The following is a 19,388-nucleotide window of genomic DNA, read 5'->3' as shown; positions in this document are numbered from 1 at the left end:
TATTTGTGGAGCTTCCTCCTCCAATGAGTTGTTTTATTGTCCACCATCATTCAGGACTGGATGTGAGAGGACTGCAGAGCTGAAATCTGATCCGTTGGTTATGGAATCACTAATCTCCGTCTATCGCTTGCTGCTCAGACTGTTGAGCCCTTAGGTCATCCTGTGTTGTAGCTTCACCAGGTTGACACCTCATTTTTAGGCATGCGGGTTGCTGCTTCTGGCATGCCCTTTCACTCTTCATTGAATCAGGGTTGATCCCCTGGCGTGATGGTAATGCTAGAGTGGGGGATATGCCGGGTCACGAGGTTACAGATTGTGTTCGAGTACAATTCTGATGCTGCTAATGGCCCACAGCACCTCATTGATGCCCAGTCTTGAGTTGCTAGATCTATTCGAAATTTGACCCATTTAGCACGGTGGTAGTGCCACACAACACAATGGGAGGGTATCGTCAACGTGAAGGCGGGACTTCATCTCCACAAGAACTGTGCGGTGGTCACTCCTACCGATACTGTCCTGGACAGATGCATCTGCGGCAGGCAGGTTGGTGAGGATAAGGTCAATTATGATTTTCGCTCTTGTTGGTTCCCTCACCACCTGCCACAGACCCAGTCTAGCAGTTATGTCATTTAGGATTTGGCTTGTTGTGGTGCAACCGAGCCACTCTTGGTGATGCATATTGAAGTCCCCCCACCCAGAGAACATTCTGCGCCGACTGAGCACACTCACTGCTTCCTCCAAGTGACGTTCAACATGGAGGAGCACTGATTCATCAGCTGAGGGAGGGCAGTACGTGGTAATCAGCAGGAGGTTTCCTTGCCCATGTTTAACCTGATGCCATGAGACTTCATGGGGTCCAGAGTCGATGTTGAGGACTCCCAGGGCAACTTCCTCCCTCCCGACTGTATACCACTGTGTCGCCACCTCTGCTGGGTCTGCCCTGCCAGTGGGACAGGACATACCCAGGGATGGTGATGGTGGTGTCTGGGACATTATCTGTAAAGTATGATTCCGTGAGGATGACTATGTCAGGCTGGTGCTTGACTAGCCTGTGAGACAGCTCTCCCAATTTTGGCACTAGCCCCCAGATGTTAGTAAGGAGGACTTTGCAGGTCCACAGGGCAGAGTTTGACATTGTCATTTCCAGTACAGTGATCGACGCTGGGTGGTCCGTTCGGTTTCATGCCTTTTAGACTTTTTAGCGGCTTGATACAACTGGGTGGCTTGTGAAGCCATTTCAGAGGGCATTTAAGAGTCAACCACATTGCTGTGGGTCTGGAGTCACAGGTAGGCCAGACCAGGTAAGGACGGCAGATTCCCTTCCCTAAAGGACATTAGTGAACCAGATGGGTTTTTACAGCAATCGACAACGGTTTCATGGTCATCATTAGACTTTTAATTCCAGATCTTTATTTAATTCAATTTCCACCATCTACTGTGGTGGGAATCAAACCCAGGTCCCCAGAGCACTGCTCTAGGTGCCTGGATTACTATCCCAGTGGCAATACCGCTATGCCATCACCTCCCCTAATCATGACAAGTGGGAATCTCTAGCTGACGATCGATACAAATGGCGACATCAGCTGAGGGCAGGAATTCGCCACAAACACGACGTGTGGTTTCAGAAGCTGCAAGGCAGATGCCAGCCCTGCAAACAAGGTGCCAACAGAGATCACCCTGCACCACCGGCCAGGGACAACTCATGTGCGGCATTTGTGACAGGCTTTAATCCACTTGTTTAGCCGTCAAAAGGAAGTGCAGCAGATGATTCCACCTAATCTCACCAAAGTCCTGAGGCTGCATTCCCATCATCTCTTGCAGGCGGGCGGATGCTAACCAACCAATCTGTGTTTGTCATGTTGATTGAGGAATAAATCTTGAGCAGGAATTTGGGGCTGATTTCCCTGCTGTTCCTCAACAGAGTACCCGGGGATCTCATATGTCCACCCGAGAGGGCAGTCAGGGCCTCGGTTTAATGCCTCACCTGAGCGACAGCACCTCCAACAGTGCAACACTCGCTCAGCATCACACTCAAGTTTCAGCTTTGATTTTTTTTTGTGCTGAAATCCTAGGGTGGAATTTTCCAGTCCCTTTGGTGATGGGCGTCATGGCGACCGTGAGCGGGCAACATGGCGAGAAGGCCAAAAATTGGTTTTGTGGCTGTCGTGAAACCAGTTTGCGATCGTCTGCTCCAACCGCCAATGGCTTAGAAGCATGAAAAATAGGAGTAGGCAATTCTGCCCTTCGAGCCTGCTTCCACCATTCAATATGTTCATGTCAACGCCGTACTTCTGCTCTCTCCTCATACCCTTTGACACCTTTAGAGTCCAGAAATCTATCTATTTCCTTTGGGAACCTAATTTCAACACTTTAGCATCTCATTATAAGCCCTGCTCACCAGAATCATCCCCCCCACGCTGGATCATCTGGGCACATCAACATTGCACATAAGTGACATGCGCCTGGCGAGCTGCACTTTTCTGTTTGTTTTCCTACCTTACTTTGGGCAGCACTCGCAGTCATCAGTGCCAGGCACCACAGGCAGCACCACATCACTTTTAGGGGGGCTCACGGGCAGGTCTGTACCTATCAGACCAGTCGTAAAGCGGGGGTGGCTTTTCAATGGCCGCAGGGCTAGAGCTTGCTTGGGGAAGGGGGAGAAGTGGCCTCAGGCAAGGGAAGAGGCTGCAGGGCGAGAGCTGCACTGGGGAAGGGGGGTATCCCAGGGTGTGTGTGGGGGCACATGTTGATCTGTGCAAGTGGCCTCAAGATGGTGAGGGCTGAGGAGGCAGTCTCCAGAGGAGATGAGGCCAGATGGAGATGTGAGGGTGTGTATGAGAATGGGTGGTGATGTCCCTTGAGCTGGTAGTGAGTGAGATGCCAGTGAATGTGTGATGGGCTTGTGAGTGTGTGAGTTTAGAGTGATGAGATGGTTGCCTTACCCTGGCGGCATGGATGAGATCATTCACCCTCTTTCTGCACTGGATGGCCAGCCTCTTCTCTGCAGCCTTGGCACTGACCACCACTGCCACCGCCTCCCAAGCTGGGATTGATGGGCCTCCTGCGGCCAGAGCGGGGGTAGAGGACGTCACGGTGGGGCCTCTAAAAGGCATTCCAGTGAGGGGTCATTGAATTCTTCTTGGCTTTCAGGGCCGTGTCTTCACTGGAGCAGATCTGGACTGCAAGCATTGAGAACTGAGTGCGCGGCTGCAGTTTAAATATGTCACCCGGCGTGAGTAAGCAGTGTGGTGGGCCAATCAGAGGCCTGCCACCAGCAAGACGGCATGATGGCTGCATAATTAATGAGATGGGAAGCAGATAATACGACGCGAAAACTCGCCATTGCGGCTGGCGGGTAAAATGACTTTTTTAGCACCCGCTAATGTGAATCTGGAGCAATTCCGCCCTAGAGTAGGGCTTGAACCCACACCATCCTAGACTCAGAGATAAGAGTGCTACCTACTGAGCCACAGTTGGCACCTAGCGCGTTATTGATGCCTATAAAGGGAAGCTAGATAATGACATGAGAGAGAAAGGGATAGAAGGATGTACTGATGGATAGAGCATAACCATTTAGGCCGAATGACCTGTTTCTGTGCTCCACATGTTCTGTAATTATACAGTGAAAGGAAGCAGGCACAAGGAGACTAGCTTCTGACCCAAGAGTATGAAAGTGGAACAGTGGGACTCCGGAGAATACACTGTCGTCCCAAAAAATAATGAAGTAAAATGATGGAATAAGCGTTCCTCATTTGCATCTTTCTTGCTCCTTCTAGGGTTTACAAAGACTGGCCACACTCATCAAAGAAGACGTGTAGAACTGCCGACTGAATACAATACACATGAGGTTGATCTCTTCATAAATAAAATCAAAAATTAACATCCTCTGTATAGTCTTTATTTCAAAATTATTTAATTCACCGAATTTTCTTGAATGTTCTCGCATAAACTGTTTCAAGTTGAGCCACGAGTTTAAAAAAGGGGGGGTAAATAAGCAAGTTTATGGGAGACGTTGAGAAGAAATCTTCCCTTGCAAACAGTGAAATGTAGGGTATGGACATTCATATGTCCATTTGAAGTTTAATACTATCCTCCTCACAGTTCACAGTACTTGCAAGTTTCATGTCATTTGAGCATTTTGAAATTGTGCCCTATGTACCAAAGTCTTAGTCATTAATATATACATCAGAAAGAGCAGGGGGCCTAACACGGACCCCTGGGGAACTCCACTATCAACTTTTCTCCAGCTGGAGACACAACCCTTCATCACTACTCCCTCCTTCCTGTCACTCAGCGAATTTCTTACCCATATTGCTACTGTCCAGCTCCAACTTTGCTCACAAGCCTGTCGTGCAGCACTTTATCAAATGCCTTTTGGAAGTCCATGTACAACATTTTGAAATAAATATGTTGCTTAACTGGGAGTCAATATAGGTCAGCGAGAACAGAAGTGGGACTTGTTTTGGATAACCTCAAATTTAGAACATGGGAGATTAGCTAAAATTGCGTTGGAGAATAGTCAAGACCAGAGGAACAAAAACATGAATGAGGTGTTCAGCAGCAGATGAGCTGAAGCAGGGGCAAAGTTACATGTAGGCCAGACCAGGTAAGAATGGCAGATTTCCTTCCCTATAGGGCATTCATGGACCAGATGGATTTTTATGACAAATCGATGATAGTTCTCACGGTCACCATTACTGAGACCAGATTTATCATTCCAGCTTTTATTAATTAAATTTAAATTCCACCAGCAGCTGTGGTGGGATTTGAACCCATGCCCCCAGAGCATTAGCCTGTGTTTCTGGGTTTCTAGTCTTGTGACACTGCGCCACATCGTATTCCCCCTGTGACAGGGGATGTCATCTGTGTCTTTGATTGTTTCCGGCCTGTAGCAGGAGTGGAAACCTGATTGGAGGAATTTAAACATGGAGGCCGGGAAACATGGGCACAGATTTGAGGGGTGATAACATGTTTCAGGACTTTTGGAAGAAAGGGAGGTCGGAGGTGGGGACAGTGGTTTGCAAGGATGGGCCAAGGGCTGGTTTCTGAGCAGATGGACAATGCGAGTAGATTTGAAGGAGAGGGAGACAGTACCCGAGCACTGAGAACAGTAACCATATCAGCTAACATGGGAGCCAGGAAGGGATTTTGTATGGTCTAGTTTAGTGGGAATTGGGTCAGGGGAGCAGGGAGTGGATCTCATGGACAGGTTCATGGTTTCCTGAGCTTGGAGAGGGTATGAGGGGAGATAGGAGAGAAACTAGAGAAAGGCACAACTCCTGTGTTTGGTCAAAGAGCAACCTTGGAGGAGGGTTGGTTCGGTGGGCTCGGGGAAGGGAGAGAAATAGCAGAGGCAGAAGAGCCTATTCATCATCAACCAAATGCCCCTTAGCGCCCAGTCCTGCGGAATGCCTGCAATAAAAGTGTAAGTGCTAATCTCTGGACTGTGGAGCGAAGAGAAGCCAGGTCATCGCTCTGAGCTCAGCAGCTCCAATATCCAGGACCCTGTCCTCTTCCTGGGGGCCTAATCTCCAGGATCCTCCAAATTGATCTCCAAACTCAATTGCCCCCCAACCCTCACCCCAGTCTCCAATCACCACAGTGCCAAGAGTGGACCTCTTCCCACAGCACCATTGATATGCAAAATGAGGAACTCATGGGAAATGGAACTCCTCAGAGCCTACCACTTAACAGAATCACAGAATTGGTAGGCCTCAGAAGGAGGCCATTTGGCCCATCGTGTCTGCACCGGCTCTCCGAATGAGCAACTCACCTAGTTTCATTCCCCCACCTTCTCCCCGTAACCCTTCACGTTCTTCCTTTTCAGACAACAGTCTAATTCCCTTTTGCATGCCTCAGTTGAACCTGCCTCCACCACACCATCAGGCAGTACATTCCAAACCCTAACCAGTCATTGCATGAAATAGTTTTTCCTCATATCACTATTGCTTCTTTTACCAATTACTTTCAATCTGTGCCCCCTCGTTCTCGATCCTTTCACGAGTGGGAACAGTTTCTCCCTATCTACTCTGTGCAGACCCCTCATGATTTTGAATACCTCTATCAAATCTCCTCTCAACCTTCTTTCCTCTAAGGAAAACAGCCCTAACTTCTCCAATCTATCTTCATAACTGAAGTTCCTCATCCCAGGACCATTCTCGTAAATCTTCTGCACTCTATCCAATGCCTTCACATCCTTCCTAATGTGCGGCGCCCAGAACTGGACACAATACTCCAGTAGAGGCCGAACTAATAATTTATACAAGTGCAACGTAACCTCCTTGCTCTTGTAGTCTTTGCCATTATTAATAAAACCCTTGGTACTCTATGCTTTATTACTCCCACCCCGACTCCCCCTGGAACTCCCACCCCAACTCCCCCTGGAACTCACAGTCCGACTCCCCCGGAACTCCATCCCCGACTCCCCCTGGAACTCCCACCCCGATTCCCCCTGGAACTCCCGCCCCCGACTCCCCCTGGCACTCCCGCCCCGACTCCCCCTGGAACTCCCGCCCCGACTCTCCCTGGAACTCCCGCCCCGACTCCCCCTGGAACTCCCGCCCCGATTCCCCCTGGAACTCCCGCCCCGACTCTCCCTGGAACTCCCGCCCCGACTCTCCCTGGAACTCCCGCCCCGACTCCCCCTGGAACTCCCGCCCCGACTCCCCCTGGAACTCCCGCCCCGACTCTCCCTGGAACTCCCGCCCCGACTCCCCCCGGAACTCCCGCCCCGACTCCCCCCGGAACTCCCGCCCCGACTCTCCCTGGAACTCCCGCCCCGACTCTCCCTGGAACTCCCACCCCGACTCCCCCCGGAACTCCCACCCCGACTCCCCCCGGAACTCCCGCCCCGACTCCCCCCGGAACTCCCGCCCCGAGTCCCCCTGGAACTCCCGCCCCGACTCTCCCTGGAACTCCCGCCCCGACTCCCCCCGGAACTCCCGCCCCGACTCCCCCCGGAACTCCCGCCCCGACTCTCCCTGGAACTCCCGCCCCGACTCTCCCTGGAACTCCCGCCCCAACTCCCCCTGGAACTCCCACCCCGCCTCCCCCTGGAACTCCCACCCCGAATCTCCCTGAATCTATCGCTCTGTCCTCACACTGGGTTTTCTTGTTTCTATCTCCGGATCTGCCTGGAACTCTGTGCGCAGTTGTGTAATAATTTCTCCGAATTTCCAGTGTGTTTCACATTTTAACTGAAAATCTGTTTTGCAGCAATCCACAGTCAAATTACACTCCCTGTTTTCATATTTTGCAATACTGGCTTATTTGTTTCTGAAACAAATTGATAGAGTTGGACGGTTTTAAAAAAAGTATATTTCTAGAAATCTTGCTGATTTCAGTAATACAGCTAATAACAGCTCTCCCCCACGTGTCTGGTTTGCTTACTGATAGGAATGGGTTTAGCTTTGATTACCCTCACCACACACCCACCCACCGCCCTCAAACAAATCTGTGGTATCTACTGTCTAAGCTCAAAATCTCCTGGGTTGCTTGCCCACTTTATTATAATCATTGAACTATATTTAACTTGATGATCTATCATCACTGACTTCCCATCCAGAGGAAACAACCTTCCCTGAACAAAGTCCGTTTTTTTTTTATTCATTCCCAAGCATAGGACATCTACAACCTAGAAGGATAAAGGCAGCCGGTGCATGGGAACAGCACCACCTGCAAGTTCCCCTCCAAACCGCTCACCATCCTGACTTAGAAATATATTGCCGTTCCTTCACTGTGGCTGGGTCAAAATCCTGGAACTCCCTCCCTTGTTCATGGGGCGTGGGCATCGCTGGCTAGGCCAGCATTTCTTGCCCATCCCTAATTACCCTTGAGAAGGTGGTGGCGAGCTGCCTTTTTGAACTGTGCAGTCCATGTGTTGTAGGTGCACCCACAGTGCTGTCAGGGAGGGAGTTCCAGGATTTTGACACGGTGACACTGAAGGGACGGAGATATTGTTGAAAATCAGGATGGTGTGTGTCTTGTGGAACTTGTGACGTGCAGGCAGTTGTGTTCCCATGTGTCTGCTGCCCTTGTCCTTCTAGTTGGTAGAGATCACAGGTTTGGAAGGTGCTGTTGAAGGAGGCTTGATGAGTTGATGCAGTGCGTCTTGTAGATGGTACACGCTGCTGCCACTGTGGAGAGTGGGAATGTTTAAGGAGGTGGTGCCAATCAAGCGGGCTGCTTTGTCCTGGATGGCGTTGAGCTTCTTTTGGTCGTTTGGTAAAACCTTCATTGAATCCTCTTTCGACCTTCTGTGCTCCAGTGGCAACAGGCTCAATATCATCACTACATTCAAAGCGTCACATCTCAGAAGGCCAAAAAATTTGTGCTGAGCTCAAATAATTATTAATCTGTTAAGGTACCATTCAGTGTGAGTGATTCAGAGACGGATAAAGGTGGTGCCGGAGGGAAACTGAATAAGTGAGTGCTTTAATTTTTGTCAAATTAGCAAAAGCAAAATGTTCAAAAAAATCTTCTTCACACAGTTTTCACCTCCTGTTTTCCCACTTCATTCAAGTGAATATGTAGCGTTGGGAACCGCATCAATGATAAACAAAAGCACAAAGGATAGGCAATTATGAAAGGAAATCACTAAGCAAGCACCTGACATGCTAGAGTTGTTTGCGAACCGTCCACAGATAAGCCTGCACCTTTTTTTTTGCATTCAAGGGCATGAGTTGGAAAATTCATGAGTTGACATCTACAACTCACATTGGCATGTTCTCATTGTGCATGTATTCATGTATGTGGGAGAGAGATTACAATTTTAACCCTCCCTGTGTACATCTGCAATACCCAGAGTACGCCAGGACAATCTACTCTTCCTGACAAGCAAATCAGATGAACACCATCACCTGGAAGATCACCCCCCCCCCCCGCCCCCCCACACCCCAACCCCCTCACCATGCTGACTCGGAAATATATCGCCGTTCCTTCACTGTCACTGGGTTAAAATCCTGGAATTCCACCCCCCCAACAGCACTGTGGGTGTACCTACACCACATGGACTGCAGCGGTTCAAGAAGACGGCTCACCACCACCTTCTCAAGGGCAACTAGGGATGGGCAATAAATGCTGGTCTAGCCAGCAAAGTCCACATCCCATGAACGAATAAAAAAACATTCCAATTCCTGCAGACACATCGCAGGATATTTTAACTCACTGAAGACCCTCTCACTCATACAAGTTAAAATTTGGTCCATTTTGTTTGCGTGATGTACTATAAGCTGTCATTTTCAGCCTGCTTTTGTAGACCTACCAGAATGTACTTTGACAAAAATGGGATATATATAAATAGGCATGGCATGACCATGAGCCAATATAAGATGGTTTCGAGTGGTTTTTCAAATAAACAAAGAAGGCTTAGTGCAGCAAGGGAATGACGAGAGGAGATCAAGACATCGGAAAATTACCAGGTGTATAAAAGGTTTGGTTCAGCGATGAACAAGCTACTTGTGTTGTCAGCAAGCTTCCTAATATTATAACTGTCGGGCCTGTATCATTCGACATCAGTAAGATATATCGTCTTTTAAATATCGTGCCAGTCGTGTAGCACGGTGCTGCGGATATTTGAAATAGAAATAAGAACAGAAAGCTCTTGGAATACTCAGTAGGCCTGGCAGCATCGGTGGAGAGAGAAATCGAGGCCCAGGTTTTCGCTCGTGGGTCGGGTGCGCAAGAGACGGGGAGAATTCCCAGCTCTGTGAACCCAACTTTTAAAAATGGCCACTCGCAGTTCAGATTTTCACTTCGGGGTGAGGGTCGGTGGGGGGGGGGGGGGGGGGGGGGCGTGGTGGGGGTAGGCTGGATTGGAAGTCAGGCCTGCCGCCCCCAGAACGAGGATGGAGGCTGCCGGGTGCAGAGGTGGACTGGGCGGGAGGCCCGCTCCTGCACTCCAGCATTGTGTTGAATCAAATTTTTTTTTTTAAAACAAAAAAACAGCCCTCACGCCACCCAGCCCCCTCCCCTGACCCTACAAGCTCCCCATGCCCCAATTATGGAAACCTATGCCAACTCATGACCCCCACCAAACCCCCATGTTCCCTCATACAGCAGATGCCAACCCATGCCCCTCTGACACCCCCCATGGCCCCCATACCCCCTATTACAACCCATGCTCCTCTAACCAGCCCTCATTGCCCCTCATACCCTTATTCCCCCCATATCACCATGTCAGCCCATGCCCCCACTCACCACCCTTTGCCCTTATCCCCTCCATGCCAATTTACCTATTATCCTTTGACAGTTCCTTGACAGCTTGATAGTTCTTCAACAGCTCCTTGACAGCTTGAAGTTCTTCGACAGTTCCTTGACAGCTTGACAGTTCCTTGCCAGCTTGATAATTCCACTTTTTATGCACAATCATGTTTACTTTTAAAAATACCAAAGTGTGTTTTAACTCACCTAAAGGGTGCCTTACCTATCTCAAAGGTGTCCCAGGACCATAACCAAAGGGTCATTCTACCACTCCAAAGGGCTGGCTATCCAAACTAACCCACAAAGCTCAGACCTCCTTTTCCCTGGCCCAAACTGCACACTCCGGGTTTCACACTCCTGGCCTGACAGAATCCCACTTCAGTGGATTTAGCTGGTTATTTAAATGGCCAGCTCCACACATGTGAGAACCCCGGCCCAACTCCACTTCCACCCCCCTGTGAAAATAGAACATGCCGTGTTGGGGGGGACTTCGGATTTCCAGTCATTTCTGGGATTTCACCGCAACAGAGAACCTGGGCCAGAGTTAATGTTTCAGGTCAACAGTGAAAGGTCATAGAGACGGAGACAGGATCATTGAATATTTTTAAGAGTGAGTTAGATAGATCCTTGACTAACAAAGGGGTCAAAGAGTACACAGGAAAAGAGACGCCACAATCAGATCAGCCATGATCGTATCAAAGGCTCGAGGGGCTAAATGACCTACTCCTGCTCCTAATCTACATGTTTCTATGTATCTACCTTAAACGTTCATTCTTTTTCCTTTTGCGTAGATGCTGCCAGGTCTGACCATAAGACGATAAGACCATAAGACCATAAGACATAGGAGCAGAAATTAGGCCATTCGGCCCATCGAGTCTGCCCCGCCATTCAATCATGGCTGATAAGTTTCTCAACCCCATTCTCCCGCCTTCTCCCCATAACCTTTGATCCCCTTACCAATCAAGAACCTATCTATCTCAGTCTTAAATACACTCAATGACCTGGCCTCCACAGCCTTCTGTGGCAATGAATTCCATAGATTCACCACTCTCTGGCTAAAGAAGTTTCTTCTCATCTCTGTTCTAAAAGGTCTTCCCTTTACTCTGAGGCTGTGCGTTCAGGTCCTAGTCTCTCCTACTAATGGAAACATCTTCCCCATGTCCACTCTATCCAGGCCTTTCAGTATTCTGCAAGTTTCAATCAGATTCCCCCCCCCCTCATCCTTCTAAACTCCATCGAGTATAGACCCAGAGTCCTCAAACGTCCCTCATATGTTAAGCCTTTCATTCCTGGGATCATTCTCGTGAACCTCCCTTATCCCCACTCTCTGCCTCCTGCCAGACACCCAATCTTCTATCCATGCTAGTACCTTGCCTCTAACACCAAGGGCTCTTATCTTACTGAGCAGCCTCCTGTGCGGCACCTTGTCAAAGGCCTTCTGGAAGTCCAAGTAGATAACATCCATTGGCTCTCCTTTGTCTAACCTACTCGTTACCTCCTCAAAGAATTCTAACAGATTTGTCAGGCATGACCTCCCCTTGATGAAACCATGCTGACTTTGCCCTATTTTACCATGCACTTCCAAGTATTCTGAAATCTCATCCTTAATAATGGACTATAAAATCTTATCAAAGACCGACGTCAGGTTAATCGGCCTGTAATTTCCTGTCTTTTGCCTCACTCTCTTCTTAAACAGGAGGGTTACATTAGCGATTTTCCAGTCCTCTGGGACCCTCCCTGACTCAAGTGATTCCTGAAAGATCACCACTAACGCCTCCACTATCTCTTCAGCTATCTCATTCAGAACTCTGGGGTGTAATCCATCTGGTCCAGGTGATTTATCCACCTTCAGACCTTTCAGTTTTCCTAGCAACTTCTCCTTGGTAATGGCCACCATACTCACCTCTGCCCCCCCGACTCTCTTGAACTTTGGGGATGTTACTGGTGTCTTCCACCGTGAAGACTGAAGCAAAGTACCTATTCAGTTCCTCCTCCATTTCTTTGTTCCCCACTACTACTTCTCCAGCGTCATTTTCCAGCGGCCAAATGTCCACTTTTGCCTCTCTCTTACCCTTTATATGTCTAAAAAATCTCTTGCAATCTTCTTTTATATTACTGGCTAGTTTACCCTCATATTTAATCTTTTCTCTCATTTCTTTTTTAGTTGTCCTCTGTTGGTCTTTGTAGGCTTCCCAATCCCTTAGTTTCCCACTACTCTTCGCCGCATTGTATGCTTTCTCTTTAGCTTTTATGCTGTCCCTGACTTCCCTTGTCAGCCATGGTTGCCTCGTCCTCCCTTTAGTATGCTTCTTCTTCCTAGGGATGAATTTTTTGCTGTGTCTCCCAAATTACTCCCAGAAACTCCTGCCATTGCTGTTCCACTGACTTTCCTGCTAGGCTCATCTCCAAGTCAATTCTGGCCAGCTCCTCCCTCATGCATCTGTAGTTGCCTTTATTCAACTATAAAACCGTTACATCTGATTCCAGCTTTTTCCTCTCAAATTGCAGGGTAAATTCTATCATATTACGGTCACTTCCTCCTAAGCTCCTTCACCTTAAGCTCCTTTATCAAATCTGCCTCGCTACACATCACTAAATCTAGAATTGCTTGTTCCCTAGTGGGCTCCACCACAAGCTGCTCCAAAAAGCTATCTCATTGACATTCCACAAATTCCTTTTCTTAGGATCCACTACCAACCTGATTTTCCCAGTCTACCTGCATATTGAAATCCCCCATGATCATTGTAACCTTGCCTTTCTTACACATCTTTTCTATCTCCTGGTGTATCTTGTGCCCCACATCCTGACTACTGTTCGGAGGCCTGTACATAACTTTTTCACCTTTGCGGTTCCTCAACTCTACCCACACAGATTCTACATCATCTGACCCTACATCATTTCTTGCTATCGATTTAATTTCATTTCTTACTAACAAAGCAACCCCAGCCCCTCTGCCAACCTGCCTATCTTTTCAATAGGATGTATATCCTTGGATATTTAGCTCCCAGTCCTGATCCCCTTGCAGCCATGTCTCCGTGATGCCCACCACAGCATACCTGCCAATTTCCATCTGCGCCACAAGCCCATTTACCTTATTTCGTATACTGCGTGCATTCAGATACAACTCGGGTAGTAATCCGGAGATTATAACCCTTGAGGACCTGTTCTTTAATTTAGTTCTTAGTTCCTGATAACCCCTAAACAGGTCCTCTTTCCTAGTCTTACCTATGTTATTTGTCCTGATGTGGACCACAACAACTGGATCCTCCCCCTCCCTCTCCAATATCCTTTCAAGCCGGTCAGAGATGTCCCTCACCCTGGCACCGGGCAGGCAACATACCATGCAGGACTCTCGATCCTGCTTACAAAGGAAGCTATCAATTCCCCTAATTATAGAATCCCCTACAACTACCACTTGTCTTTTTGCTCCCCCCTCTTGAATGGCCTCCTGTGCCACAGTGCCGTGGTCAGCTGGCTCATCCTCCCTACAGCCCTGTTCCTCATCCACACAGGGAGCAAGTACCTCGTACCTGTTGGACAAGGTCAAGAGCTGAGGCTCCTCTGTTCCTGAACACAGGATCCCTCTACCTACCTCACTTGCAGTCACACCCTGCTGACCCTGACCACTGACCGGACTTAAGGTACTTAATCTACCGGGTGTGACCGCCTCCTGATACAAAGTGTCCAGGTAACTCTCCCCCTCCCGGATTTTCTGAGCATTTCCAGTTGTGTACTACATCACCACGTGCAGCGATGGTGGGGCTACTGCTGCATTTAGGCCTAGAGGAGGGACTTTCATTGTATATCGCTGCCTTCAAGATGCCCTACAACACTTTCCAGTTAATGAAACATTTCTGAAATGTAGCGACCATTGCAGGAAATGCAACACAGCTGATGCCTCACACGTCTTGAAAGACCCTGCTGTGTAATCCCTGCATTTCCTGTTCAAATTTCACACACTTGCAGGTTTTTTAACGTTGCGAGAGCTGGTGACTGTCCACCTTTGGCAAAACAGTCATTGCACAGGGTGATCCTTTAATGAGTTTATTTTTTTTTCCTTTGCCCCTGCACATCTGGCTCAATATGCACGAGTGTTTTATTTCGTTGTATTTCGAGCTAATTTTTAACCATGATATGTTTTTTATCTTTCGGTGTGTGTGAGCTGCTCTGGGTGAACTTGTCGTGTAACTGAAAGCTTTGAACCACTGAAAATAAGCTGTAAACAAGCCTCCCTCATATCAGAGGAATGCACAGAGACCGTCTGGCTGACATCATTTGCACTCCATTTAAATTGCGGCCAGCCTTGCGGCCCTTTCAGCATAATTACTACGTCGAGTGTTTTCTAATCTAGCAGCCTTTTTTAGCTTGGATACAACTCAGGGAAAGCGCAAGTCAGCGATCCATTAAACTACACCACCACTCACTGGCAAAATTCACCACACAGGCTGCAATGGTTCAAGAAGACCCACCATCAACTCCTCAAGAAGACCCACCATCAACTCCTCAAGGGGGAAACTAGAGTTGGGCAATAAATGCCAGCCTTACCAGTGATGCCCACATCCCAAGAATAATTTTTCTTTCAGTTACTGTGGTATGAAACTAACAGGGTAGTAGCGTTCCTGCTCTAAATCTCTCCGCCTCACTAACTCTCTAACTACACATTGGGGAGGGGGAGGTTGGGGATTGGGGTTTTCGAAAAGCATTCGATAGGGTGCAACACGAGATTATTACACAAAATTAGGGCTCATGAGATTGGAGAAAAGTGTGAGCACGGACTGAGGATTGATTAATGGACGCAAAACAGAAGAGTAGGAATAAATGTGTAATTTTCAGCATGGCAGGGTGTAACTGGGACATTTTTTTTAATCTTTCATGGCATCACTGACAAGGACAACATTTGTTGCCCATCCCTAATTGCCCCTGAATTGAGTGGCTCACAAGGCCATGTCAGTGGGCTGTTAAGAGCCAGCCACATTACTGTGAATTGGGAGTCCTGTGTAGGTCAGACCAGGTAAGGCCTAAAGGGCATTAGTGATCCAGATGGGCTTTTATAACAATCAATTATAGTTTCAATGAGTCACCATTACTGAGACTAGGTTTAAATTCCAGGTTTTATTACTTGAATTTGAATTCTACTAGAGTCAGATTTGAACCCATGTTAAAGAGCATTAGCTTAGACCTCTGCATTGTTAGTCCAGTGACATTACCACTATACCACCATCTCCCCACAAGTAGCATAAGGAACAGTGCTTAGTATGTTAGCCTTTATTACAAAGGAATTGGAGTATAAGACGGCAATGATACAGGTGAAAGCAAAATACTGAGGATGCTGGAAATCTGAAATAAAAACAAAAACTGCTGGAAACACTCAGCAGGTCTGGCAGCATCTGTGGAGAGAGAAACAGAGTTAACGTTTCAAGTCCATATGACTCTTCTTCGGAGCTAAAGAGAAATAGAAATGTGATGGGTTTTATGCTGCTGAAGAGAGTGAGTGGAGCAGGTGGAGCAAGATAGAAGGTCAGGGATAGGTAGGAGCTCAGGGGAGATTGGACAAGGATGTCATGGACACAAGACAAAGGGAGTGTTACTGGGGTGGGCATGGCGGGGTGGGATAGGAAAAAAGAATAAATTAATTAATTTAATTCAATTTTTTTTAAAAATTGGATTAAACAAAGCGTAAAGATGGAGGAGAGAGTTCATGGTCTGAAGTTGTTGAACTCAATGTTAAGTCCGGAAGGCTGTAAAGTGCCTAGTCGGAAGATGAGGTGCTGTTCCTCCAGTTTGCGTTGGGCTTCACTGGAACATTGCAGCAGGCCAAGGACGGACATGTGGACATGAGAGCAGGGTGGTGTGTTGGAATGGAAAGCGACAGGAAGGTCTGGGTCATGCTTGCAGACTGAGCGAAAGTGTTCCACAAAACAATCACCCAGTCTGCATTTAGTCTCCCCAACGTAGAGAATACTGCATTAGGAGCAGTGAATACAGTAGACCAAATTGAAGGAGTTGCAAGTGAAGCCGTGCTTCACCTGAAAGGAGTGTTTGGGGTCTTGGTCGGTGGGGACGGTGGAGGTAAAGGGGCAGGTGTTACACCTTCTGCAATTGCATAGGAAGGTGCTGTGGATATAGGGTCTTAGTGAGACCACACTTGGAATACTGTGCACAGTTTAAGTCTCCTTACCTAAGGAAGGATGTACTTGCCATAGGGGGAGTGCAATGAAGGATCACTAGACCAATCCATGGGATGAGAGGGTTGTATAATGAGGAGAGATTAAGTCAATTCTCTGGTGTTTAGAAGAGCAAGAGGTGATTTTATTGAAATATATAAAATTCTGAGGACTTGACAGGGTAGATGCTGACAGGCTGGTTCCCCTGGCTGGAGAGCCTAGAACTCGGGGTCATAGTTTCAGGAAAAGGGGTTGGTCATTTAGGACTGAGATGAGGAGGAATTGCTTCACTCAGCAGATTGTGAATCTCTGGAGCTCTCCACCCTAGAGAACTGTGGATATTACAGAACGTGTCTGTTAGAGAAGTCATTGTAAACTTATGTATGTTAACAGCAAGTCTTTATTAACTACTTGTAACTATACACATACATACTGTAAAGGGTACAGGCATGGAGCTATCTCCATCTTGGGTCTTAACACATCTCTGGCCAGTAAATACCACACTGACCCTAGGTCTAGGTCATCTGCCTTCTTAAATCACTGTGTGGACTTTACTGTACTCAGTCCAACATTAACCCAGTATATACCAGACCCTCCTACAACAGTGATCAGCATAGCTCCCCTTCCTTTTCCACCTACCTATTGATCGAAGATAGTGTGTTTAAAAAAAAAAGGCATTTTAACTCCTCTAAGTGCTTCAATTGTCAGGAACAGGCAAGTGACAAGTTCTTGTAAATTTTAAAAGAAAGATAAATGTTTATTGTACAACAACTGAATATATGCAACCACAGCCCCGTTTACACTCACACAGATACAGATGCACACACACTCAGGAAGAGATTGCAATTCTATACGTCGTATGCGTTTACATTTTATGATTTCATGTGCTCTTTGTTATACTGGCTTTTCCCTGGGGTGAAGACTTGAAGCAATGTAGGCCTGTGGTCTTTTTGGTCCACTGAAGTAAAGCTCTGGCAGTTTAGGACAGATTAGTTGGCTCGTATGAACATGGGCATGGAGCAGGAGTAGGCCACTCAGCCACTCAAGCCTGTTCACCATTCAAAAAGATCATGGCTGATCTGATTGTAACTTCCCACCTACCCCCGATAACCTTTCACCTCCTTGTTAATCAAGAATCTGCCTGGCTCTGTCTTAAAAATATTCAAAGACTTCCACTGCCTTTTGAGGAACAGTTCCAAAGATTCACGACCCCCTGAAAGCAAAAGTTTCTCCTCATCTCTGTCTTAAATGAGCAACCCCTTATTTTTAAACTATAACCCCTAGTTCTAGATTCTCCCACAAGAAGAATCATCCTCTTCACATCCACCCTGTCAAGACCCCTCAGGATCTTAAAGGCTTTGAACAAGCCACCTCTTAATCTTCTAAACTCCAGTGGATACAAGCTTAACCTATCCAACTTTCCATATAACACAACCTGCCCATTCCTCATATTAGTCCAGTAAACCTTCTCTGAACTGCTTCCAGCGCATTTACATCCTTCCTTAAATAAGGAGACCAATACTGTTCACAGTATTCCAGGTGTGATCTCACCAATGCCCTGTATAACTGAAGCATGACCTCCCTTCTTTTGTATTCAATTCCCCTCACAATAAGTTAGAACATTCTATTAGCTTTCCTAATTACTTGCTGTACGTGCACACTATCATTTTGGGATTCACGCACTAGGACACCCAAATCCTTCTGAATCTCAGAGCTCTGCAATCTCTCCCCATTTAGATAATATGCTTTTTTACTCTTCCTGCCAAAATGGACAGTTTTGCACTTACCCACATTATGTTTCATTTGCCAGATCTTTGCCCACTCACTTAATCTATCTATGTCACTTTTGTAGCCTCCTTATGCCCTCCTCACAACTTACTTTCCCATCTATCTTTGTGTCATCAGCAAATTTAGCAACCATTCCTTTGGTCCCTTCATCCAAGTCATTTATATAAATTGTAAAACATTGAGGCCCCAGCACTGATCCCTGTGGCACATCACTCATTACATCCCACCACTGGGGGAGGTAGTAGCATAGTGGTATTGTCACTGACTAGTATGCCAAAGACCCAGGGTAATTTTCTAGGGAACCTGGGTTTGAATCCTACCACAGCAGATGGTGAAACTTGAGTACAATAAATATCTGGACTTGTCTGATGGCCATAAAACAATTGTTGTAAGAACCCATCTGGTTCACTAATGTCCTTTAGAGAAGGAAATCTGTTGTCCTTACCTGGTCTGGCCTACATGTGATTCCAGACCCACAGTAATGTGGGTGACTCTTAATTGCCCTCTGAAGGGCAGTTAGGGATAGTCAATGATGCCCACATCCCATGAATGGATAAAAAAAAGACATATTTATGGCTACCCTCTGTTTGCTGCTAGCTAGCCAATCTTCTATCCATACTAACATGATACCCACTACACCATGAGCTTTTATTTTCTGCAATCACCTTTGATGTGGCACCTTATCAAATGCCTTCTGGAAATATAAGTACAGCACATCCACTTCCCCTTTATTGACATTTTGTGTTCGCAGTGGCAGATTTCTCTTATCCTTCTGTCAAGGTGCAATAGCAGAGCCTTAGTACGGTTCCTCAGGTAGAGAGTTTAAGGCCAACTCAAGTCTCTGCCTACATGTGGCTTAAGAGCAGATTTTCTTAGGCAGGATCTTTTTCCTTCATTGACATAGATGTTTCTGCCTGTAAAACCAGAACATGCCTTATTAAAACTCTTACAGAAACCTTCTCTCTGCCATGTGACCAGGGCATCTCTTTGTTTTTGATGGTTAGGCTATTGCTAGACAATGGAGGCCAGATAGCACTCATTCACATACCACCTTGGTAAAATTGAGCTTATTTCAGCCATTGTTTCTAGGTTTCAAGGTTGGAGTCACAGATGCTGCAACAGTTTTGTGAACCCAGTCTTTTTAATTAGTTGGAGAAAAGCAGCCATTATTACAGGAAGGGTCACTTGCATTTTAGTGACCACCGAGGCTTGTCCATAAATGAAAAATTAGCTTAG

The 19,388-nt window shown here is 47.1% G+C and overlaps 1 protein-coding gene across 1 annotated transcript in view; it reads left to right on the top strand.

Moving 5' to 3' along the window:
• aadat (aminoadipate aminotransferase) overlaps positions 1-3,939 on the top strand; it is a 104,435-nt gene extending 100,496 nt beyond the window's left edge. The window contains exon 14 of the mRNA XM_078561397.1: positions 3,777-3,939. Coding sequence (XP_078417523.1) covers positions 3,777-3,818 — 42 coding nt within the window. The 3' untranslated portion in view covers positions 3,819-3,939. The remainder of the gene's footprint in view (positions 1-3,776) is intronic.
• The last annotated feature ends 15,449 nt before the right edge of the window (positions 3,940-19,388 follow it).

Source organism: Cetorhinus maximus, chromosome 2, assembly GCF_964194155.1.
Source record: "Cetorhinus maximus chromosome 2, sCetMax3.hap1.1, whole genome shotgun sequence".
Taxonomy (NCBI): domain Eukaryota; kingdom Metazoa; phylum Chordata; class Chondrichthyes; order Lamniformes; family Cetorhinidae; genus Cetorhinus; species Cetorhinus maximus.
The sequence above is the reverse complement of the archived record's forward strand: the minus strand, read 5'-3'. Positions and strand labels throughout refer to the sequence as shown.